The sequence below is a fragment of the Orcinus orca genome, chromosome 2 (assembly GCF_937001465.1).
Source record: "Orcinus orca chromosome 2, mOrcOrc1.1, whole genome shotgun sequence".
NCBI lineage: Eukaryota > Metazoa > Chordata > Mammalia > Artiodactyla > Delphinidae > Orcinus > Orcinus orca.
Genome location: NC_064560.1, coordinates 174,692,002 through 174,717,740, shown reverse-complemented (window position 1 = coordinate 174,717,740; position 25,739 = coordinate 174,692,002). Strand labels below are relative to the sequence as shown.

Sequence of the window (25,739 nt, the reverse complement as noted above, 5' to 3'; positions counted from 1 at the left end):
TTGAGTTGCAGTCCCCCACAAAGGCCAGCTGTCACCCCTGCAGCCTCATCTTTTAAAAGTCACCCACTAGGATGGCAGTATCTGTGTCAGCAGAAGACCACCTTCCAGGGTACGGAGGCCACGGGAGCACCTCCTCTACCCCGAGCCCCCACCCCTCCAGACCGCTCCCACCACCAAAGCCATCTCTGCCCCAGTACATGACAAGGCAGACCACATGGAGAATCTTTTATTGCCTTAAAACATCTGACATTAACAAGTAGAAAATACTAATTATGTTTTTTAAATAAATCAATGGTTTCAGTAAACATTTTGTTGATACATTTTAAGGGGCTGAAGAGTAAACACTTTCTCCTTATCAAAAAGTAAGGCGCTATCACTCTCCACCTCCCCTCCGCCCCTACCTCAGTCCTCCCACCAGAAGTGTGAACTTCTTTTATTATGTACAGAATATCTGTACACACACACACACACACACACACACACACACACACACACACACACACACGCACGCACCCCAGCGCCGCTGCCACACAGGCTGCTCCAGTGTGCTGAGGCCAGGGCAGCATAGGGGCCATGATCACGGAACTCAACGCACAGGAGAAATGACCAAGACGTCTTATTTTTGGAAATACTACCCAAGCCCGCGAGTAGAGCCAGACAGCAGGCAAAGCAGGAGAGGTCAGCTAGGGCTGGTTGAAGGGGAATCTTTAAATTCAGAACATCTGAGAAAAAATTATTGCTATTAAAGAAGGGGGTGAGGGGAGAGGTGGGGATGCAAATACTGTCCCCATCAGAGATGGAATGCACTTATCTAACCCAGCAGACCTGAGTCCCGTTCAGTGGCCACCTTCTGCCCCTTTCATCTCTCAGAAGCGTTTTGGAGTTCGCAGGGGGGAAGGTATCCAGGTTGGTTTTCACTAACAGGTACAGGCAGTTGGCTGGGCTTGCCCTCCCTCTGGAGAACACGTGGGCAGCGTCCAGATGACAGCAGCAGAGGTGACAGTGACACACACACAAGGCCTTAGGCCAGGACATCTTTTGTAGAAAAGAACCTTTCCATTCCCAAATCGTTTAGGGACCAGAGTCCCCAAATTCGTAAGCACCCTCACATCCTGAGAAGGTCAGCTCTCTGAAACCGGCTTCTCCTTCACAGCCACAGCAAAGTTTCTGTCAAGTTTACTGATGTTTGGTTTGATCAGCTCTTGGGAAAGAGGGTTTGGAGACAGACGCCAACGTGAGCCGGGAGAACCTGGTCCCAGAGTCCTGAGGGGTTTGTCCTGATGGTGTTTTCTCTCCCACAGAACGTTAGCGGTCAGTCTGGTGGCCCAAGAATGACCCTCGTCCAGAGCAGCTGCTGCTCCTTAGAACTGGGCTCCTGAGGGTCTGAAGACACTAGGAAAAGTTAACCTCCGGAATAAGCTTTCTTTCCGTGATAATTTGCAGGCTCTCTCCCGAGGGATGGGGTGGAGGGAAGGCAAGGCAGCCGGCCAGGACTGACTCCAGGATTCCCTCTGCCCCTGCCCACCTGCTCCCAGACCTACGTGGGGGAGGGGTGGGGGAGGGGCGGGGAGCCGATCGGCACGTGGTGAAAAGTGCAGTCTCCCCCACGCAGACGACACCAGCTCTGCGGTGGGTTCCAGGCGGAGGCACTGCCGTCCAAGCCACAGCGATGCCCCCTGGTTCCCTCCAAAAGCTGCTCCGGTGAAGCCCGCGGTGCTGGGAGGGAGAGCTGTGCTGGCTGAAGAGGTGGGCGTGGTCCGTGTTCCCTGAGTCTCACCACCTTTCTCTCTCAGAAGTGCTCCTCCAATACACCAGTGGGGGCTTTGCTGGTTTTGCTCTCGTCCTCCTCCGGGGGTTTCTACAAGGCAAACAAGTGGGCAGCCCTTGAGGTGAAGAGGCAGGGACTCCATCCCGACCGGAGCATCTGCCTGCCAGGGAGTCTGTAATCCGCGGGGAAAACCAGAGTCTCAGGCACTCAGCACCCCTGACAGCGAACAAAGGGAACAGGAACAGAAGCTCCGGCCCGGCCACAAGTGTGCTCCTCAGACACACACACCATCACGACAGAATCAAAGGAAGCACAAGAAGGCAGCTTTCTGTGACACCGCAGCCACCACGGGCCACCTCACTGCGAGTGCCACTGAGTTCTGCTCACCCTTCTCCCCCTTCTGACAGCCTCAGCCCACCTGGAAGGACCCCCAGGCGGCTGTGCAAAGGGCCAGGTCTGCACCTCCCTCAGGACTGCTGACCACCCCCGGTCGGGGGCAGCCCCAGGATGAGGAATACTGTGACCATGTGGGTGGAACAGCTGCAGCAGAGAACTGTTACAAAGGCAGGACGCTTAATGGCATATATCAGCTGAAAATAATGTATATATAATTTCCGCATAGAAAAAGAGACTTTGGGTCAGTTTGTCTTCAGTTTTCTTGGGGGCGGATGGCACAGGATTAGAAGACCTTCTGGGTCACACTTGTTAACTGGGTGGGATTTATATATGGAGATTATTCTGTGAGGCCCCTAGGTGCCAGCGGCCAACTTGGGCATTTGTCTGCCGTTTTAGGAACACTTTGCTTCTTCCATCAGGGGCTCATCCAGTTCCCAACAAGGCCTCGCGCACAGGCCCCACCCCACACAGCCCCCACCATCGAGGCTGGAGGAGCACATCCAGGACACGTCAGCTGGACAAATGGCGCTCCCTCTCCAAGGACACTCTCAGGGCAACCTGTGGCAGAGATAACAGCAGTAGATCCAGCTTCCTGTTCTCCATCCTGCTAACGTTTTGGCACCAGCTTGGCCTCAGCCCTGAGAAGCCCTCACTCAGGCAGCCAGCAGCCAGCTTCAGCCACACAGGCTGTCTCCTCTCTCTGAAACACTCATGCACACACTCCCGCCTCTTCCAGAGCCATCACCTTGAAATCACAATCAAACAGGGCTTAGTGCCTCTGTGGCCAAGAACTAATAACTGGAAGAAGAATGGAAACCCAAATGCAGACTGTTGCTATGAAGGTCAGTCATGACCCCCCAGCCAGAAGTTCTGGCTCTTTCTACCAAAATGACACGCTTCACTGATTAGAAAGAGCAGCTCTGAAAGAGAAAAACAAATACCATATGCTAACACATATATGTGGAACCTAAAAAAAAAAAAAAAAACCCTAGGGGCAGGACAGGAATAAAGACACAGACGTAGAGAGTGGACTTGAGAACACGGGGAGGGGAAGGGTAAGCTGGGACAAAGAGAGTGGCATGGACATATATACACTACCAAACATAAAATAGATAGCTAGTGGGAAGCAGCTGCATAGCACAGGGAGATCAGCTCGGTGCTTTGTGACCACCTAGAGGGGTGGGATAGGGAGGGTGGGAGGGAGACGCAAGAGGGAGGAGATATGGGAACATATGTATATGTATAACTGATTCACTTTGTTATAAAGCAGAAACTAGCACACCATTGTAAAGCAATTACACTCCAATAAAGATGTAAAAACAAAAAAAAGGAAGAGCGGCTCTGGCCAGACGCGCTGCCTGCCCTGCGTTCACCTGGAGCTGAGAGTGAATCCCTGTGACAGTTCGCAGGTCCCACTTACACCCACCACCTCGGGGTGTCAAATGAGAGCCGTTGCAGGGATGCCCTCTGACAGCCCTGGCTTCCCTGGGCATTAGCCCAGCATGACTCTGGACACCCCCCCATCCCACCAGGCTCCCCCAGATGCAAGGGAGGTGCGGAGACACACAGTGAGTATCCAGGACACCGAAAGCTGAGCACCAGCACCGGACTGGCCTCCTGGTCCTACTCGGTGCTATTTCCCACAGTCCATTCAGATGAGCCAACACCTCCATCCTGGATTAACAAACCTGGTCCTAGTGGACAAGGATCTGGCTGCAAAATAGTGAAATATGGGAACAACCTAAATAGCAAACGAGAGGAAATGGAAATGTATATACGTAGATGTGGGGTTTGGGGGGTGCAATGGTGTAGAAAGGTTGCCAGGCTCTAGTAAGGAAACAATCAGGGTAGAAAACCCAATGTGCACAAGCATATTCATAGAAAATACACTGGGAAATGATGAAATGTTACTAGGGTATCTCTTGGCGCTAGGACTATAGGTGACCTTTACTTTCTTCTGTTTGCCTTTATCTGCCCAGGGAAATACAGATTATAAAGTAAACATAGCAAAATCACATATCACTTGACACAAGGCGTCACATTCCAAATTGAAACCTTTTCACGAGAAACCTATCCTGTTATCACGGGCACCTTTTCCCAGGCTCAGGATATATTCGCCAAAGTGTCCCGAATCACATGTTTCCTCATCCACGGCACAGGGGCAAACCCATCTCCACAGTGGTGATGCCACAGTTCTCACAGGCTCCTGAGAATAACACTCCTGTCTCCGGCTTTCCCTGTGTCCCCACTGAATGTCCAGTCCCAGCCGCCTCCCTCCACCTGCTCCCTGCTGCTACCTGCCAACCCCAGAGTGTGAGATCAGAGGACAAACAGTAAGGAACTAAAGATTAGCATCCATCTGCCAACACGTATTCTTAAAGCGCTAAATGTACCTCTTTCAGATGACATTTTTGCCTTAGAAAATTGGCAAAGGTTTTTAAAAATGATAAATACTCAGTGTTGGCCTCATACACTGCGAGAGCAGTGAGCATTGGTAGCATTGACAGTACCTTTCTAGAGGACAGTCTGGCAATACACATCAAAGCTTAAAAATGGGCATGACCACTGATCCATTTCTTGGGGAAATACTGTGCTTAAGAACGTGTCCAAAGTTTCAGCTCCAGGACATTAATCACAGTATCATTTATAACAACAATCAGAAACAACCTTAGTGTTCCCGGACAGGAAAACTGTTAAACAAATCATGTTTATCCATGTGCGGTCATTAGAACACTGTGCAGTCATTAAAAGTATGTTGTAAGAGACTAATGACCTGATAAAGCACTCGCAACAAGTAAAAAGGCACATAGAACAAGATTCCACTTTTGTTTAAAAAATACGAACATATATCTATATGTATAGATCATACGTGGACACAGACATGCATAAGAAAATGTAGAAAAACAGCATCTCATCTCTAGCTGACGCTATTACAGGATGACTTTTAAATTTTGTACACCTTTCTGTATTTTTTTACAGAATATGTATTACCTCTGTAATAAGTTTTGGGTGTTTTGTTCTGTTTTTGAAGAAAACCCTACTACGCTCTTTGAGCTGAAATTCCTTTCATCCTGGCTCAGATGTGACACTTAACACTTTGGTTAAAATACTTCCCAGCCAATTAGAGCTATGGGAAACACTTTTCTGTTCTAGATCAAACTGCTGGTCCTCTCTCCTTCCATGACCATCAACTCCTGCTTCCTGACTTGTCCTCTTAGAGCCCTGATGGCAACCCATTGGCCCCGGTCCCACTATCCCCATGGCACTGCCTGGGGGGCTGTCACATGCCCAGAGGGCCACTGTCTCGAGGCCACCACCACCATGACCGAATGGGGGGGCCCCAGGTGGTTACCCTTCCTCTCCAGTCACCAACCCCAGGCTGAAAGGAGATGACCCAGGGCCTGAGGACGTGTATCAGGATCCGGTGGGCGGGGTGGGGGGGCTGCTGCTCAGAAGACTGTGACACAGTAAGGAGCTCCGGGGACCAGAGCAGGGAGGCCAGGAGAAGGGAAGGAAGCAGGAGAAGAGCCCAGACAGGGCAGCAGAAAAGCAGGGCTGAGGCAGCTCCCAAGGAAACTCTTTGTCTCCACGTGCGTGATGCTGAGTTGCTCTCACAGCCACCCGTCACTCTGGGAGCACCCCCCACCCCTGCTGCTGCAGCCTCAGCAAAGCCGGGACCCGGATCTCAGCCCAGCAGCTCCCCACATACTCACATTCTCAGGAGTTTCTTTGTTTGCTTTCTGCCTCCGGAGATCTGCCCGAATGAATGCTGAGGTCCAGGATTGCAGAAGGAAGGGCAAAAGAGGCAGTTACCAAGCAGAGCAATGGTCATGTTCATCCACGAGAGGGAGCCCTCACTCTCCTAAGGGCCACTAATATCTCCTTCAGATATTCCAGGGATCTGAGGTTCAGTCAGCCTTGCTAAGCCTGGGGACCACTGCTGTCCCTGACAGGCAGAAGCCAGTGATGACAGTGCCCTTCACTTATAGATCCCTGATATTTGCAGGGAGTTTGCACACACTGCTCCAATCCTCACAACAATCCCCATTCTACAGATTAGGAAAGTGGGGCTCCCAGAAGCGGGTCCACTTGCCCAAGGTCAAACAGCTATGGAGGTCGGTGTCACAGTCTAGGATTCGTAAAAGGGTCTTTCGGGGCCAAAACCCAAGCTCACTCCAACAAAATATGCTAATGCCTCCCCAAAGACGTTCTAACAAGCCCTCTCGTCTGCCCCGCTGCACAGGAATGCCCAACTGTATGATCAATCGAGGCACCGGGTGCCAAACTGCCAACAGCCTAAACCCATGAGCAGTCAGAGCGTCATGTTGTCCTGAGGCCCTGACTCACCAGTGAGGACTGCTCCAAGGGTGAGGAACGCACACAGGAAGATGTTCCCAGGCCTGGTTCCATAGTTGTCGATAATCTGGCCCTGGGAGATGGTGAAGATGATCCCGAATACCTGCAAAGGCACAGAGAAGACTGGAAACAAGGGGCCAGCCAACCAGCCCACGGGGGAGCTGAGCTGCCATAACGTAGTGTCTGCACCGGACAAGCCCAGCAGGGAACAAAGAGCCAGGGCTCTGGGGCCACCACGAAATGAAAGGCCTACCTGGGCAGACACGTTGAGGAGGCCAGACGACATGCCTTCTGATTCTGGGTATGTCAGCTCCACAGCAAACTCAAATCCCAGCGGGAGGTAGCCAGTCATAAAGAAGCTGAAGCCCAGATCACAGAAACAAGGTGATGGAGAACTTCCGGAACGAGGAGAAAAGGGAGCCTACCTCCTGCCCTACAACTCCTTTTCCTAGTCTCTTTCTCCCCATCAAGACATGCCAGGCCCTTGAAAATCAGGCCATCCCCTACACAGCCATTACACACACACACACACACACACACACACACACACACACACACACACGTACTGCCCACAGGAAAATAAGTGGGAGGTGAAGCTGAGTAGAGACCCCTGTGGAAGAGGTACCCTTTCCTACACTTCCTCATACATCAAGTCTAGAAAATTCCAGCTCTGATCTCTTACACCTGCACCACACTTCCTGCTGCTTTCACATCCGCTATCTCTCTCATTCTTTCCAACAACTCCACAAGGCAGGCCACTCATCTTAAATTACAGATGAAGAAACTGAGTCTCAGAGTGATTAAGGGAGGTGCCTGTGGTCTAATAGATAGTCAACAGCAATACTGAGATCAGGACCCACACTTTCTGATTCCCAGCCCTGTGTACTTTCTCTGAGCCCATGTTGTCCCAAGCAGGGCTAATAAAGACTCCATATATTTCCTAGCCTCCCAGAGATCTGTGAAGGACACAGTCCATCCCAACAGCATGGATGGGCCTGGAAGTCCCAGGTGGGCTTTCAAAGTGTTACAAGTGAACATGACCTCTGGCCACCATTTCCACATTTCAGGAGGTCAATGAGAAGGCAGCAGAGGGATACCTATTGCTTCCTAGGATGTTGGCAGCTCAGGAACCATGGGTGGAGCTTTCCAGTTAAGCAGGTTAGAGGTGAAACTTACCCCATTGCACCAGCCGTGATGAACACTACCCACAGGTGTCCCAGGTTCAAGGTCAATGTGTAAACCACCATGCCCACCAGAGTCATGATATAGACCACCAAAGTCGTCTCCCTACAAGCAGAGGCAACGAAGTTGAGTCATATACTGCGGACTTTAACAGGATCTTTCCCTCCCTCTCTCCCTCCCTTCCTTCCATTCCTTCCTTCCTTCCCTCCCTCCTTCCTTCCTCTCTCTCTCCCTCCGTCCCACCTTCTATCTATTGGGCACGTGCTGCGTGCCAAGCCCACTTCTGTGAGCTATTTGCTCTCATAGAATTTTCTGTCCATGAGGTTGATGGACATCGGACCAATGATCACACTGTGGTCAGAGCTGCAAAGGGTAAGACCAGGACAGTATGAAGTCATCTTGCGGCACGTGTGTTCTCCTGCAAAACCCTCTCAACAAGATCGTGCTGCACCTGGACTTGTCACGTCCTACCCACAAGCAACAAGGCATAACCCTTGCCTCTCCTCCTCCCCCACTGAAAAAACAAACGGGACACACAACAACTGTGGTCAGGCGGCAGTGGCATGCAGACGACCCCAGCCCGTTCTGCTTGTCTGCTTTGGCCCCAGACCCCAGGACAATGCTGGGCAGAGCCCTGGCTGTGAGAGTCTCTGTCATCGTTGAATTCTTCCTGTTGCCACCTGCACACGTCCAGCACCGTTTTTCCTGCTAAATCTGAACTACTCTGCTCATGACCATGGCAACTAAGAGAGAACATTCTCCAGCCCTGAACTAAGTCCTTGACTCCAAAGCTGAGGTGAGAAAGCTCCGCCCACGCCCAGTTGCATTTCCCCTTGTTGGTCCCTCAGAAGGACCCTCAGCAACGTGCTGGTTTCTGTTTCTGGCTCACCCTACTTGTGCCCCTCCCCACACCTCTCCCCCCATGTTGCCCACTCAGGACTCTGCTGCGGCCCTGACTCCTGCACTGGGACCTGCATCCCTCTCTGTCCTACTGACTGAGGGCAGGGACTCTGCACATCCTTCTGCGCTCTGGCCACGAACGTGGGAACTCAGACTATGAAAGCTCAAAGCCCTCACTCATCTCTGCTGAAGCCAGAAACACAGAGGGGTTGCCAGCAGGTGTGTACTGTGGTTATGTGAAACTAACACTGCATTTACTGGATGCCAGGGAGTCTGCTAAGTGCTCTACACGCGTTTATTATTTCATTCAACCCTTAAAAAGCCATGCAAGAAAAGTATGACTAATTTAAGAAAACTGCAAGCATCTTTTCTAATCACAAAACTATGAGATCAGAAATCAACTACAAAAACTGCCAAAAACACAAACACGCGGAGGCTAAAGTTATCTACTAAACAACCATCAGGTCACCGAAGAAATCAAAGAAGAAATTTTAAAAACACCTGGAGACAAATTAATAAAAAACACAACAATCTAAAATATATGGGACACGCTTCCGGGCACCGAGCGAGCGGCGGCGAGGCGGCGTGAGCCGACCCCGCTTCCTTCTCGCCGCCGGCGCCGTTCTCGGGCGGGCGCGCGCGCTCCGCGATGGCCCCGGCCGAGCGGGGATGTGCCCGCCGCCCGCCTGCCCACAGCCCACAGCCCCTCCGGCCCAGCCATGGCGAAGCAGTACGATGTGCTGTTCCAGCTGCTAATGATCGGGGACTCTGGGGTAGGCAAGACCTGCCTGCTGCGCGGCTTCACCGACAAAGAGTTCCACTCCTCGCACATCTCCACCATCGGTGTCGACTTTAAGATAAAGACCATAGAGGTAGATGGCATCAAAGTGCGGATACAGATTTGGGACACAGCAGGGCAGGAGAGATAGCAGACCATCACAAAGCAGTACTATCGACGGGCCCAGGGAATATTTTTAGTCTGCGACATTAGCAGTGAGCGCTCTTGCCAGCACATCATGAAGTGGGTCAGTGATGTGGATGAGAATGCACCAGAAGGTGTCCAGAAGACCCTTAGAGGGAATAAGGCTGATGAAGAGCAGAAACGGCAGGTGGGAAGCGAGCAAGGGCAGCGGCTGGCCGAAGAGTACGGCATGGACTTCTATGAAGCAAGTGCTGCACCAGCCTCCACATTAAAGAGTCCTTCGCGCGCCTGACGGAGCTGGTGCTGCAGGCCCACAGGAGGGAGCTGGAAGGTCTGCGGACAGCCGCCAACGATGAGTTGGCCTTGGCAGAGCTGGAGGAGGATGAGGGCAAACCCGAGGGCCCGGAGAACTCTTCGAAAACCTGCTGGTGCTAAGCATCTTGCGTGGAGCGCCCCCACCCCGCACAGTCCCCTCTCCCCGCAGGAGGGCTGCGGGCACACGGGCACACAGGGAGCCTGGGCTTTGCCCTGCGTCTCTTCTCCTTCGGGTGACCCTGTGGAATCTCGGCCGCTGCTCCTCCTCCTGCCTGGCTCCGGGGAGCAGCTCCTCTGTCCTGTCCGAGCAGCCTCGACCCCCTCCACCCTCCCCCCGGGATGGCCCCCTCCAGCCTGTTTCCCCAGCCACAGGCCTGCCTCGAGCCCCGGATATACTACGAGCACCGCCTCCACTACCCCGAGGTCCCAGGCGGTGGCCCAGTCCGGAGTCAAGGCCACTGGAGGTTCCTTCTCTCAGTGCATCTGGTCTCCTCTCCACTTCTCCTCGCTTCTTCCCACCTCTCTTTCTGTCCCTTCCCCTCTGCTGTGTTCCTATCAAAGCCCTCCCCCGGCCCCACACATGTCCCCTGTGGCTGCTGGTACAGCACCTTTCAATTCCTCCCTCTTTGCCGGGCTGAGGGAATGGACTCAGGCCCAGGGGCACGTTCCCTGCTCTGCTCTGGGAGAAGCCCCACCCCGCTTTGTGGGAAATTCTTCCAGTCCTCTCCTCCCCACTGCCCCTTCTTGTGCCATGGACCTGCCTCCCCAGTGACCGGGGAAAGATGAGAGGAAGGAAAGCCCAAACTGGTGGTCCCCATGCCTGGGGCTGTCCTACCACCACCACCACCCCGCCCCGTCCCCAGCTTCCCCTGCACTTGGCTGCCTGCCCTCCTGCCTCTTGGGGGAACTGAGCTTCAGAGAAGAAAAAAAATGATGAGGGGTGGCAGGGATGAGAAGTAACCTCCATTCTCTACCTGCCCTGCAGCACGTACTCTATTTCTCCCTGCCCCCGGGCTCCCGAATGTAAAGATATGGACCAAGGCCTGAGGGCACTGCAGGGGCAAGGAGAGCCCTGGGGCCAACCACACACTCCAGGAAGGGGAGTGTTTGGAAATGAAGGGCCAGCTCCTATATACCAGGTTAAGAGCCGGGACAGCAGTTTGCAAACCAGGGGGGAATTCAGCAGCAGCAGGGATTCCTGGGCCCCATCGTCCTTTTCTTTTTTTTTTTTTTAACATCTTTATTGGAGTATAATTGCTTTACAATGGTGTGTTAGTTTCTGCTTTATAACAAAGTGAATCAGCTATACATATACATATATCCCCATATCTCTTCCCTCTTGCGTCTCCCTCCCTCCCACCCCTCTAGGTTGTCACAAAGCACTGAGCTGATCTCCCTGTGCTATGCGGCTGCTTCCCACTAGCTATTGGTTTTACATTTGGTAGTGTATATATGTCCATGCCACTCTCTCACTTTGTCCCAGCTTACCCTTCCCCTTCCCCATGTCCTCAAGTCCATTCTCTAGTAGGTCTGCGTCTTTATTCCCATCCTGCCCCTAGGTTCTTCATGACCATCTTTTTTTAGGTTCCATATATATGTGTTAGCATACAGTATTTGTTTTTTTCTTTCTGACTTACTTCACTCTGTATGACAGACTCTAGGTCCATCCACCTCACTACAAACAACTCAATTTTGTTTCTTTTTATGGCTGAGTAATATTCCATTGTATATATGTGCCACATCTTCTTTATCCATTCATCTGTTGATGGACACTTAGGTTGCTTCCATGTCCTGGCTATTGTAAATAGAGCTGCAATGAACATAGTGGTACATGACTGTTTTTGAATTATGGTTTTCTCAGGGTATATGCCCAGTAGTGGGATTGCTGGGTCGTATGGTAGTTCTAGTACAGCTAATAATGAATTTGGTAAAGTAGCAGGATACAAAATTAATGCACATAAGTCTCTTGCATCCCTATACACTAATGATGAAAAATCTGAAAGAGAAATTAAGGAAACACTCCCACTTACCACAGCACCAAAAAGAATAAAATACCTAGGAATAAACCTACCTAAGGAGACAAAAGACCTGTATGCAGAAAACTATACGACACTGATGAAAGAAATTAAAGATGATACAAACAGACGGAGAGATATACCATGTTCTTGGATTGGAAGAATCCACATTGTGAAAATGACTCTACTACCCAAAGCCATCTAACAGATTCAACGCAATCCTTACCAAACTACCACTGGCATTTTTCACAGAACTAGAACAAAAAATTTCACAATTTGTATGGAAACACAAAAGACCCCGAATAGCAAAAGCAATCTTCCACTTCTTATGTAAGATGGGCACCTCCCCACCGCCCCGGCAGGTGAGAGGTGACAGAACCACGCTGGTGGTCTTTCACCGAGCCCAGCCTTCCGCTCTCAAGGCTCTCCCGAGACCCAAAGTTCGTGGGAGAAGGGCAGGGGGCTCACGGGCAGAAAGCAGGCGAGCCCTGGGTGGGAACGCTTGTGCTGTTCCCTTCAGCCTTCAAGACCAAGCGCTCATCTTGTTCCTCAGCTCCTGAGTCAGAGGCCTGAGGGTTTGCCAACTGCACTGTGGCTACAGGTGGAGGGAAGCGGACTCCCTCCTCCAGGGCCCTTTGTTTCAGGAAGAAGTTTCTTTAACCCCATATGGTCCAATAGTCGTTTGCAGGAGGCCCTTTAAGGAGGGAACAAGTCAGTTACCAGCCCTAGTAGGGTTCCTCCCCACCTTCCCAAGATGGGAGAAGCCTAGGGAGGAGGATCAGTCTTAAGCTGCGTTGCATGGCTGGCGCTGGAGCGAAAACAAAACTGGGCGTCGAACATTCACTAATTAAAGACTAAAATCCAGGACACACACGTGAAGAATTAAGAGCCCCACTTCCTTACTCCTCTGAAAAAAAGCGTGGGGGATGAAATCACCAAACCTTTTCTTCTGACTCTTATCAAATCAGGAGAGAGCAGGAGAGAGTAGCTCAGGATGAAGGAATGGGGGATGAGTTATCATAGTTGAAGGAAAAGGAAGGCAGGAATAGTTATAAATCGTCAGCTAATGAGAAATGTAAAGAGCTGACTCTTTAGGACGAAGTCACGACCAGAGCTGAGGATGTTTCCTTGAGGACTAACTCCTCAGGTGTTAAAACATGCAGCATCACTCTGGGGTGGGGAGGTCAGCAGTGCCAACCCTCAGTGTGCCCTCAGCCAGGGACTCGAGGGAGTGGAAGTTATACTGGCCATTGGCTCCAACCTGTGGTCAGTGTCACTGCTTTCCCTGAAGATCTGGCCGAGCACCATTGCCTTTCTCTCCTAGCCCCCTCGGGGAAGAGGGACTATATTTTTACTGTACCCTACGGGTTCTGGAAGGGAACACTTGGGGTTAGGATTCTATGACCTGAGAAGCCCCATCCATAAGGGCCACAGCTGGGGAGAAGTATGGGGCAGAAGAGGGGGTGGGATTTTAGGGTACAGCTATGCTCATGAGGTACCAGAGTCAGCCTCTCACCCCTAAACTTCTCCAGTCCCGGAGGTAGCCTGGGACCTGGCCTTAGACTGTTGAGCAGGTGCACCTGCCTGTTGACTCCTCACCACCTTTGCACCTGTTGTCTTCAGACTCGGCACAGCCCCAGGCACTCCACCTGCTCCTGAGCCCCACCATCTCCCTGTGAACTTTGTGTGCTGTGTCTTGGGTCCAGCATATGAATTGTGAGCAGGGTTCATCTATTTTAAACACAGATGTTTACAAAATAAAGAATATTTCAAGTCAAAATAATTAATTAATTAATTAATTAAATATATGGGACACAGGAAAAGCAGTTCTAAGAAGCAAGTTTATAGTGACACAAGCCTGTCTCAGGAAACAAACAAACAAAAAAATCTCAAATAAACAACGTAATCCAAGGCAATCAGCAGATTCAATGCAATTCCTATCAAAACACTAATGAAATTTTTCACAGAATTAGAACAAATAATTCTAAAATTTGTATGGAAATACAAAAGACCCGAAATAGCCAAAACAATCTTGAGGAAGTAGAACAAAACTAGAGGTATCAGTTTGCCCAGATTTCAAACTATACTATAAAGCTATAGTAATCAAAACAGTATGGTACTGGCACAAAACAGACACACAGATCAATGGAACTGAATAGCGATTCAAAAATGAACCCACATTTATGTGAGCAATTAACCTACGACAAAGGAGGCAAGAACATACAATGGGGAAAAGACAGACTCTTCAATAAGTGGTGTTGGGAAAACTGGATGGCTATACACAAAAGAATCAAACTCAACTACTCTCTCACACCATGCAGAAAAATAAAGTCAAAATGGATTAGACTTAAATTTAATTTAAGACCTGAAACCACAAAAATTCTAGAAGAAAATATAGGCAGTATACTGTTTGACATCAGTCTTAGTAATTTTTTTTGATATATCTCCTCAGGCAAGGGAAACAGAAGCAAAAAACAAACAAATGGGACTACATCAAACTAAAAAGCTTTTGCACAGCAAAGGAAACTATCAACAAAATTAAAAGGTCAGCTACTGAATGGGAGAAGACATATCTGATAAGGGGTTAAAATCCAAGATATACGAAGAACTAATACAACTCAACATCAAAAAACAAACAACCCAATTAAAAAGGGGGCAGAGGATCTGAATAGACATTTTCCCAAAGAAGACATACAGATGGCCAACAAGTACATGAAAAAGGGAACCCTCGTGAACTGCTGGTGGGAATATAAATTGGTGCAGCCACTATGGAAAACAGTACGACGATTCCTCAGAAAAATTTTAAAATAGAACACCCAGATGATCCAGCAGTTTCACTCCTGAGCATTTATCCCAAGAAAATGAAAACACTAATTCAAAAAGATATATGTACTACCCCTATATCCACTGTAGCATTATGTACAATAGCCAAGATATGGGAGCAACCTAAGTGCCCATCAACAGACAAATGAATAAAGAAGATGTGGGTACATATACATATATTTCAGCCATAAAAAAGAATGAAATCTTGCCATTTGCAACGACATGTATGGACCTAGATGATATTATGCTAAGTGAAATAATTTAGACAGAGAAAGACAAATACTATATAATATCATTTATATGTGGAATCTAAAAAGCAAAACAAATGAACAAACAAAACAGAAACAGAGTTACAGAGAACAAACAGATGGTTGCCAGAGGGGAGGGAATGGGGGAGAGGAAAGAAACAGGTGAGAGAGATCAAGAGGTACAAACTTTCAGTTAGAAAATAAATGAGTCAAAGGAATGAAATGTATGGTGTGGGGAATACAGTCAATAACTATGTAACCTCCTTGTATGGTGACAGATGCAAGTTAGATTTATCTTGGGGATCGTTTTGAAATGTATAGAAACATCAAATCTCTATGTTGTGTATAGGAACTAACATAGTGTAGTAGGTCAATAATACTTCAAACACAAACAAGCATGCAAACTCATAGAAAAAGAGACCAGATTTGTGGTTACCAGAGGTGGGGATAGGGTAGGGGGAGGGAGAATTGGACGAAAGCAGTCAAAATGTACAAACTTCCAGTTATAAGATAAGTAAGTACTAGGGATGTAATGTACAATACGATAAATATAATGAACACTGCTGTATGTTATACACGCAAGTTGCTGAGATTAAATCCTAAGGGTCCTCATTATGAAAATTTTTTCTATTTCTTTAATTTCGTATCTATATATGATGGATGTTCACTAAACTTATCGCGACAATCATTTCATGCTGTATGTAAATCAAATCATTATGCTGTATACCTCAAACTTATACAATGCTGTGTGTCAATTATATCTCAACAAAACTGGTAGGAAAAAAAGAGATGTATGACTCTCCCTAATATGACAAATGAGGAAACTGAGCTCAGACCAGTCAAGTTACTTGTCCAAAGTCACCTGCCCAGGAAGTGCACAGCTAAGATTCGAATCCAGAGGTGGGATTTGAAACCTGTGCTCCCTCTACTCCCACACACAGGAATACTAACACAGGATGGGGCTGCTGTGGGAAAGACCAACAGCCTCTGGAGGACGCCCTTCCCTCCTGGGTCCTCAAAGCAGCTGCTGAGGGCAGAGGAGCTTCATCCCTCCTCCCCCTGCTCCCCACATCCAGTCCCTCCCCCTCTGCAGAACCCAACTCCATGGACACCCATCTCCCTCACTGACCCCACAAGCTCATCTTTCCCATATTTGTTTACATATAGCTTCTTCTTAAACCACTAGCCTGTCTACAAAACTGTAGTCTCAGCCAGAGATAAAGGGACCTGACCATCCAATTTCCAGCCTCCAAACCAAACAGGACAAATCTGGGAGGCTCAGGGAAAAGGGAACTGGCACCAAAATGACCAGATGACAGAGCTCTCTCGCCCTTTCTCTGCCTAAGTAGTAGAGCAGGGAGAAGACTGTCCCATGCTGACTGCAGGATGCAGACATCATGTGACACTAGGAACTGGTGGCAGCAGGATTCTGCAGTGTCCTCCCCAGCCCTTTCACTGTATTTTCACCATATTTTCTAGTTCACCTGAATCATCTGGCTGCCCACATCCCCGCCCAGGTAACATTCCAATCTCTCCCTTCTCCTGCCACACAGCAAGCCCAGAAAAGGGGACGCTGCTGTATCCTGGTTCGGGAGTGGCCAGTCCTCACTACCCAAAGCAAAAAACTGACATATGGCAAAGACAAGACATCAGCCCAGCTTCACCAGCAGTAATTAAGCCCAGCTGGGCTCCTCGTTGTGTCCAGCCAGGCAGCCACATCCCCAGGGTTGGCCTTTGACAAAGACAGACAGAGAGAGCCCTGGTCTGACCAGAGCCTCACAGAAGCGTATCTGTGTGGCAGAGAACAGGTCTGCCACTGTCTGTTGCCTCCAGACACTGGGAACTTTGGAGGCTTTGACAAAGCAGCCCAGAATGTTGATCTGCCCCAGAGCAGGACAACCCTGGCCTGGCAGCTGCCCTACTGGCCAACATTAATTGAGTGCCCAGTGCATGCGGAGCACAGGAAAGACACAAGTTGGGCCTCTGTTTCCAGAGCATTTCCCCCAAGGCTGGCTACTGAATTGAGGCATCCGGGTTGATTTTTTTTTTTTTTTAACATCTTTATTGGCGTATAATCGCTTTACAATGGTGTGCTAGTTTCTGCTTTGTAACAAAGTGAATCAGTTATACATATACATATGTTCCCATATCTCTTACCTCTTGCATCTCCCTCCCTCCCACCCTCCCTATCCCACCCCTCTAGGTGGACACAAAGCATGGAGCTGATCTCCCTGTGCTATGCGGCTGCTTCCCACTAGCTATGTATTTTACGTTTGGTAGTGTATATATGTCCATGCCACTCTCTCACTTTGTCACAGCTTACCCTTCCCCCTCCCGATATCCTCAAGTCCATTCTCTAGTAGGTTTGTGTCTTTATTCCCGTCTTACCCCTAGGTTCTTCATGACCTTTTTTTTTTTTCCTTAGATTCCATATATATGTGTTAGCATACGGTATTTGTTTTTCTCTTTCTGACTTACTTCACTCTGTATGACTGACTCTAGGTCCATCCACCTTACTACAAATATCTAAATTTCGTTTCTTTTTATGGCTGAGTAATATTCCATTGTATATATGTGCCACATCTTCTTTATCCATTCATCCGATGATGGACACTTAGGTTGCTTCCATGTCCTGGCTATTGTAAATAGAGCTGCAATGAACATTTTGGTACATGACTGTTTTTGAATTATGGTTTTCTCAGGGTGTATGCCCAGTAGTGGGATTGCTGGGTCGTATGGTAGTTCTATTTTTAGTTTTTTTTATAAACGCAGATTCCCCTACTGAATTGGCATCCATGAGGGTAGGGCCCAGGAATCTGTATTTTTAGTAAGCGTCCTGGATTAGCCTCACATCCACTAAAATCTTCGTGGCTCTTAGGAATGCACTGGGCAATCAGGACTAAAGCATGTCGTAATACTTACCAATGAAGTGGAAGCAATTGCAAGATGACACTGTAAATTGTTGGAAGCACAGAGCACCTTGGTTAACCCCATGCGGTCCACGAGGGAGCAATGGGAACAGGGCAGAGGAACCACCTCCTCGTCCCCACTCCGTGGAGTTTCCACAAACTGTCCGACTGTTGATGCTTTTCCACATTTATTTTCTCCTTCCTCTGCTTCTTCCACAAGCTACTTGGGGGATGGAACTCTGACAGGCCTCATGTCCCCTATCTCTAATCTTCCTATGAGCCCCACAGGGCAGGCATTGCTTCCCTCATTTTATAAATGGGGAAACTGAGGCTCAGAGAAGATATATTTGAACTCCCCGCTTGACCACTCAGACCCCCAGCTGCCACACCCACATCTTTGGAGCAGTGTTGCTAATGAATATGTCATTTCAAGACAGGGGTCCCCGATTCAGTCCAAGAGGAAGAGTCACTTACTTGTAGGTTTTGGTCCTATCCAGCCAGAGGCCTGAGATCATAGCCCCAAGCATTCCTGCAATGACGATGGTCAGGCCGATTCTTCCAGCATTCAGTTCTTCGCCCTGGGGAAACCACAGCCCCAGTGACTGCTCAGTGATGGGACAAGATATCTGACAGGGCGCAGTCAGCAGAAGGCAAAGGGGCAAAGGCAAGTAACTCCGGCTTCATTAGAGCCAATTCTCAGAAAGTATCAGGACAAGATGGCCTGTAAGAAGCTGCCAGTGGAGAGAGAATCCTAGAATAATTGCTCCTCCCAACATAATATAACCCTGGATGTGTGTGCATGATACTGGATGCTGGGGTGAACCAAATTCTCTCCTTAGAAACCACTTTTAGATGGATTTTTAAAAATGTAATCCTTATAGCAAACCTTTACCATTATTCCCATTTCACAGATGGAAAAACTGAATTATGTATATCCAAACATTCCATACTTAGGTTTTTTCAGTTATCACTGTTGAAGAGATAGGAAGATAATAATTATATATTTTTGAGCGTTTATTCAAAGCCAGACACCATGCTGATGATTTTATATCATCATCTCATTTAATTCTCCTAATTCCCCACCAGAAGGTTAATCAATATTCTCCATTTTACAGATGAAGACACTGAGGCACAGTGAAAATAACCTACTAGCCCAAGGTCATGAGGCCTTTATTAAGAGCAGAGGCAGGATTTGAACTCAGACCTGTCAACCTCCAACACTGGAACGCTCAGTCACAGTGGCTCACCCCTCCCACAAGCGTGAGAGCCTTAACCTTTCAAAAGAGGGCTGGACCCGGGATCCCGACTCCAGGTTACTCAGTGTTCCATTCCCAGTATCCAGCCCTCGCTGGTTCTGGAAACATTTGAAACATGCTTTCTGCTGGGTAAATAAGACGTTAAAATTGAACCTTGCCCACATTTCACAACTTAATCTATTTCATATGTGATTCTACTGTATATATGTTTACCTACTGTGTTGCCAGGCACCATGCTATGCGCTTTACATATATAAACCTTATTATTTACTTTCTAACCCTAAAATCAATCTTTCAGTAAGTAATTAGGCTTCCTTTACAGAAAAGAGAATGAGAGCTCAAAGACACTAACCAGCTTATTACACAGCTGAGGGCCACCGGAGCTGGGGCTGAGACCCAGGGCCGCCTCCCTCCAAATCTCAGGAGCACACACCGTACCACGCTGCCACCCCAGCTCCTGCCCAGACAGACTAGAAACCTCCTTCTCTCAGGGCCCAGCAAGCTGAGGGAACACCCTTACCGGGTAGTGCAAGATCACCATGCGATTCAGCAGAGTGGACAAGGCATAAAAAGCACCAGCATTCAGACCTGAAGGAGGGAGGGAGAAACACAGCATTAGGGTCATTCTCCTGTTGGGGTCATTGCTGGCTTCTCCCCACAGTGGTGAGGGAGGTCAGAAATCCTCATCCTTGTTGCCACTGGAGGTAATGTTTCAAAGAAGAAATACTCCAAAACAACCAAAACTAACCATTTGAACCTCTTCTTAGCCACACACCACTGCCCTCTCATCCCTTTATCCCTGTCCTGGAAACACAGGCTCCAGAAAGTATTACTCCCAGGTCAGAGCCATCTACATTCCTCTTAAGCGCTGACCTGACCTAAGGGGCCAGCAGAAGTACTGGACCCCTTCCACCTCCTCCTGATGACCTGTCCCCCCTCACCAGAATGCTCCAGACCTCTGACCCCTGACAACACTCCCTCTGCAGGTAGATTCTCACCTCTTTCCACATCCCTCCAACTTTTTTCTCAGATTCAACATCACACAAAATCTTATATTCAAAACCATAAAAGACCCTAAAGAGCATTTAGTTGACTCTCCTAATTTATCGATTCATCCAAGAAACAAATGGAGCACCTAGCATATACTGTAAGAATCTGTGTCCTTAGAAGATGAGGTTGTTTGTCAAAAGCCGTACAGTGACTTAGTGACTAAGATGAGACTGAAACTGATCCAGAGGAGAAGGGCCTTCTGCCTTCCCTTATTAATGATGGTGGTGATGGTGGTGATGTTGGTGGTGATGGTGCTGGTGGTAGTGGTGCTGGTGGTGGTGCTGGTGCTGGTGGTAGTGGTGATGGTGGTGATGGTGGTGATGGTGGTGATGATGGTAGTGATGGTGGTAGTGGTGATGGTGATGGTGGTAGTGATGGTGGTAGTGGTGATGGTGGTAGTGATGGTGGTAGTGGTAGTGGTGATGGTGGTGGTGATGGTGCTGGTGGTAGTGGTGATGGTGGTGATGATGGTGCTGGTGGTGATGGTGATGATGATGGTGATGGTGGCAGTGGTGATGGTGGTGATGATGGTAGTGATGGTGGTAGTGGTGATGATGGTGATGGTGGTAGTGGTGATGGTGGTGATGATGGTAGTGATGGTGGTAGTGGTGGTGGTGGTGGTGATGGCAGTAGCATACACTCATGTACTAGGCACCTTACAATCTAAACACCTTACGATCTTCATAACAATCCTAGAAAGTACCTAATATTCTCATTCCCATTTTGCAGGTAAGAAAAATGCACACAGATTTTAAAAACAAATACAGAGGTCACTCTGGAAGGCCCACCAGGAGTCTTTTTAATTTTAACTAATTTTGAGGCTCACACAACTACCACTGGCACACCTGGCATTAGGTCCACTTAGCAGCATGTAAGAGAGGACACAGTTCATAGACAGGGCAGCCGCAGGAGCTCCTCTTCACTGGAGCCAGTCCACAGAACCCCAGTCCATAGAGCCATTCAGAAGCTATTCTCTTTTGCCCCCGAGGTGACAGCTCAGTGCAGAGAAAGGTGGGCATGGCACCCAACCCTGGCTTAACCCCTCCCAGGAGCCACTATTGCTGACTCATCCACAGGCATAGCTACCAGGATCTCCATAAAGGACAGGCCAGTGGAAAGGGTCACTGTGCTCAGAGAAGCACAAAGAATGGTTTCCCAACAGGGGTAAGAAGATCACCCAGTCCACCTGCAGTCATTTATATCACAATAGGTCTTTCTTATCAGAAGCAATGTTGCCTAAACGCAGTTGACTTACTCCCTTTGTCAGGTTCCCAGGGGAATGAGATACAAAGTTAAGTGAAGGTCAAATTCTCCTGCAAAATGGGGAAGGGAGTTTGGTTTGCCCTTCCCACCATCACACGGGTAGTAAGAGGCAGGGTTCGATTCAAACCCAGACTATGGACTCCAGGTCCTCCATCTTAAACCGTTGATTTCATATCCTTACAGATCTGATCCTCAGTGATTTCCCCAGCTCAGGTTACTGGCAATTTCGTGCCCCAGCCTCTCCCAGCAGGTCACCTCAGGGATGCAACAAGGTTGAGCTCAATGCCACCTGCTGAGGGGCACAGGGCCAACAGTCAGTCGGCAAACCCAGAAGTGTGACCAGATGTGACTGCAACTGCCACACTCATGGTCAGGAGGACTCTGAGACTCTCGGCAACTTCTCACCCAACAAGCATACCGGCCGCACCTTCATACCACACACCCAGCCACTTGGAAATTCCATTCCTGGGTCAAGAGAGCCCACAAGGAGTCACATTCCTGAACTGCGGGCGGGTGTGGGGAAGAAGCGTGCAGGGAGGAGGATGAACTCAGCCCCCTTCCTGCCCCTCAGCCCAACAGGGCCAGGGGCCAGGGCATACACGAGGCCAAGCTCAGCTTGTGCCCACCTGGAATGAACAGGGAGGGCAGAATCCTCAGGAGACTGCGAAATTATCCAGGAGGACTGGGCGAAAAAACACCCCACGTCAAACACCAGCACTTTCCTGACCCTGAAAAATGTGGAGAGAAACAGTCCTGATCAGGCTAACCCAGGCTATTGAGGCTGAGCAGCTCTGAGGCTTAAAGGTTTAGAGAAATCACTTCCAGATCAGCCTCCCTGGCAGCTTGTTAGAAATGCAAATCCTGACCCCACCCAGACCTCCTGCTGTAGACACTGGGAGTGGGGCTCCTCAGGCAATGTGTTTGAACAAGCCCTCCAGGTAATTCTGATAAGGCTCAAAGTTTGAGACCTACTGGCTCTGCTAGACTAGTTTGGTTTACCAATCACCATCCCCTGCTCCCAGCCAGACAGGAGACGGAATCAGGGCTAAGGTAGGGAGGATGTGGAGGGGGCAGGGGTTCATCCTGGAAGGCTACCATTCTTTCCAATTCTTTCTACAGTCCAACCTTAAAGGAATTAGAAATTCTGACTCTCTCTCTTGAATCTAGATGTCCCTCCCATATTGCCAAAGGTTGCCAGACACAGTTAAATGGCACAAGTCCACTCCACTGCCCAAACCAAAGGGTCCAGTGTCCACACTGAAGGGCAGGAATGACATGTGTGCTCTGCCCTGTGCATAAGTACCTCTTACAGGAATGCAGGTGACTGTGTTATATTCGGGTGTGATTATCCCCAACAAGGTAAGCCTGCCAGGTGAGGAAATGTGATGGCCCCTGAAAGGCCTGGTCACCCCTGATATCAGCCACCTGGGAGAAGTGCAGGTCACTGAGGGGGTGAGCTTTAGGAAGGCACAAGGGACTGACTTGTCATCACTCTGAGTTTCTCTCCTGTGTCAAGACTAAGTTTTTTCAAAGGGTGGTGGCATTTAGAAACCACTGGCATTAGAAAGCCTCAGAGTCTAAAAATGCAGATTCCTGGGCCGCACCCTGGACCAACTCAATCTGATTCCCCTGGATTGGGGCTAGGAATCCGCATTCTAACAACAACACAACAAAAGCCCTTGGCATTTCTTAAACTTGGGGATAAATGGCCTTGGGCATAGGAAGATCACAGACCAGGCCCAGGCCCTCAGAGGCTGGGGTTAACATGGAGGCAGCTGGGATGGGAAGGGGCTTCAGGAGAATCACCCATAGCACACCTACTCTAGAGGTTCTCAACCCTGCTGCGAACCAGAATCTCCAGGAATGCTTGTGAAAAGCAGATTCCCAGGCCCGGACCAGACTATCTGAATTTGACTTTCCAGAAGAGAGGCAGGAATCGAGGCACACACCACCCAGCACCCCAGGGGACTCTATCATCAGGCCAGCGTGGGAAACGCTGATCCCAGATCCCATCTCTGGGTTCTGGTTACTCTGTGTTCATTTCCCTTTTGTCCTTCCTGAACTTGTAGAAAACCCTCTTTTTAAAGGGCCAGCCTGACCTCGGCAAAAGCTCCAGGGAATCCCAGAAGGATCTTACACCCACCCTGAAGCCAGCATCTTGAAGGGGCACAAAGCCCCTGCCCAGGCCCAGGTCGGGCGGTGTAAAGCCCTTGAGAGCCCCAAGGAAAGGTGTCCTCAGGACACATGTTGAGGCTCTGAATTCAGACGCCCAACACTGCACAGATTCTTCAGAAGCATAGCTGGAGGCAAGGCTGGGGGATGACAGGGAAGAGCAATCCCTTGGAGGACACTGTCCAGAAGAGGAGCCTTTCACCAGTCTGTTTACCAGGGCAGTCGTGAGCCATCAATGCAAAGACGTTAGGGAAGCCATGTGAAAGCAAGGCCTGGAGATCCGAGGGGGAGCCAAAGAAAGGTTCTTACTTCACCCCACCCCACCCCACGCCCACGGCTGACGCTCACCACAAGACCTGCCCAGCCCCAGGCTCTGGTGGACCCATGAGGAATCTGCTTCCAGCCCTGTGTCTTCCTGCGGTGATAGGGAGGGTATTTTGCTAGAGGAGGTGGTAGTTTCTCATTCCTGTGATATTTCAGCAACATCAAGCACAAACCCAGCCTCTGCACCTCCTTCTCTCTAAACTGGGCTGCTAGATTTAGTAAAAAGCAAAAACAGCACACCCAATTAAATTTGAATTTCAGCGTAAGAATGCTTCAAATAGTTGTGGGACATGTTTATACTAAAAAAGAATTTGTTGTGGATCTGAAATTCCAACTTAGCCAGATGGCCCTTAATTTTTGTCTGAAACCTACCTCTAAGAGTGTGGCCAGAAGCCCGTGGGGAAAAGGCAGCCGCACTGGAATTCCTCCAAAGCCTTTACTGTACCACCGCACCTTAGCTCGGGGCAGCTGACTCAGCAGCTTGGAGAAGCACTTGGAAAGTCACTACCAGTACAGTACTGGACAACCCACCGGCTGCACGAGAGCTACTCCCTACGTGTCGAAATCTACTTCATTCAAAAAACAAAAAGACTGTAGGAAATGGTCAAGTTTCCCAACACAACAGCATTATGGCTGCACGCAGTGTTTTGATTCACAATTACTTTAAAAGCTTTCATTTCCATCCAGGGAACTCCAGTGGGAAGCAAATGTTATTACTCTTTTCTGAGGGGTGGTTCTTAGAGAGACACACGATGAGCACAGGATGGGTGAAGGTGGTACACTCAGTAATTAGCAGAGCTGACACTAAAACTTAGACCTTATATTCCTTACGTACCAACTCTGAACTCACTGGTCCCCCAGCCAAGGTTCTTACTCCAAAACATGTCCACCCAAATCCAGAAAATACATCCATGAAACACTATCAACTGCTTGATTCCCAACTACATGCTCTTAAGTGTTTATAATTCAGAGGAAAATAGGAACATCATATGTACTATGTAATGTACATATGCACTATATGGTTATATGTGTGTATATATAAACTGTGAACCATTTCCCTCTTCAAAGCTCAACCTGAAACTGCATGGAAGGTGGGAGGCATTCTGGGAGGTCTCAAAGGACTTAGTTGAATTTACAGAGGGTTTTTTTGATTGTGTGTGCATTTTTAATCTGGAGCAAAGATAGTGGGAGAAGAAAGCAGGGATTCTCAGGTGGACTGAGTGCCTTTACATGACCTGTAACCCTCAGAGAGATGCACTACGGATGAAACCTCACCATCCCCAAGTCCCAAAGATGGCCGGTCAGTGTAGGTAGGTCCTGCTTCTAAACCCCAGAACTACAGACCCTCATCTCAGAAGAAAGGCCATTGGTCTGAGGACTGAATCTGAGGAAGGACATACACCACTTCCACCCCTGCTAGACAGACCCAGAGGCTGCTCAGTTGAGTGAGGTTGAAAACAGACCCCTGGCTCTGTCTCCAAGAGGCTCCTTTCTGCACAGGAAGGCAAAATGGTGTGGTGGTTAGGAAGACAGGCTTTGATCTCAGACAGACAGAAGTTTATGTCTAAGCTCTATTGCTTGCTAGCTGTCTAATTACGGACGAGGAGCTCAAGCAGAGCCTCAGTTTTTTTAGGTATAAAATGGAGCAGTTGAACACCTAATTCATGGGTTTCTTTTGAAGATTAAATGAGATAATGCATGCACTTCACATGGTGCCTGACACACAGTAAAGGCTCAATAACACGTTTTCCCAAATCTGTGATTCAGCCTAAGAATCATTTCCTTGTAGGCAAAGATCCCTGTCACCAAGTCCAACTCTCTACCACAAAAATAAGGCTTG

At 48.9% G+C, this 25,739-nt stretch overlaps 1 protein-coding gene and 1 pseudogene across 1 annotated transcript in view; one reads left to right on the top strand and one right to left on the bottom strand.

The window, feature by feature from the left end:
- Positions 1-211: 211 nt before the first annotated feature.
- The window catches only part of FLVCR2 (FLVCR heme transporter 2), a 63,212-nt gene continuing 37,684 nt past the window's right edge, over positions 212-25,739 (bottom strand). The window contains exons 4-10 of the mRNA XM_004262258.4: positions 19,611-19,678; positions 18,309-18,412; positions 7,697-7,807; positions 6,774-6,879; positions 6,512-6,623; positions 5,878-5,933; positions 212-1,858 (exon numbers count right to left, since the gene is read on the bottom strand). Coding sequence (XP_004262306.1) covers positions 1,790-1,858; positions 5,878-5,933; positions 6,512-6,623; positions 6,774-6,879; positions 7,697-7,807; positions 18,309-18,412; positions 19,611-19,678 — 626 coding nt within the window. The 3' untranslated portion in view covers positions 212-1,789. The remainder of the gene's footprint in view (positions 1,859-5,877; positions 5,934-6,511; positions 6,624-6,773; positions 6,880-7,696; positions 7,808-18,308; positions 18,413-19,610; positions 19,679-25,739) is intronic.
- On the top strand, positions 9,317-10,142 carry LOC101287838 (ras-related protein Rab-15-like; annotated as a pseudogene).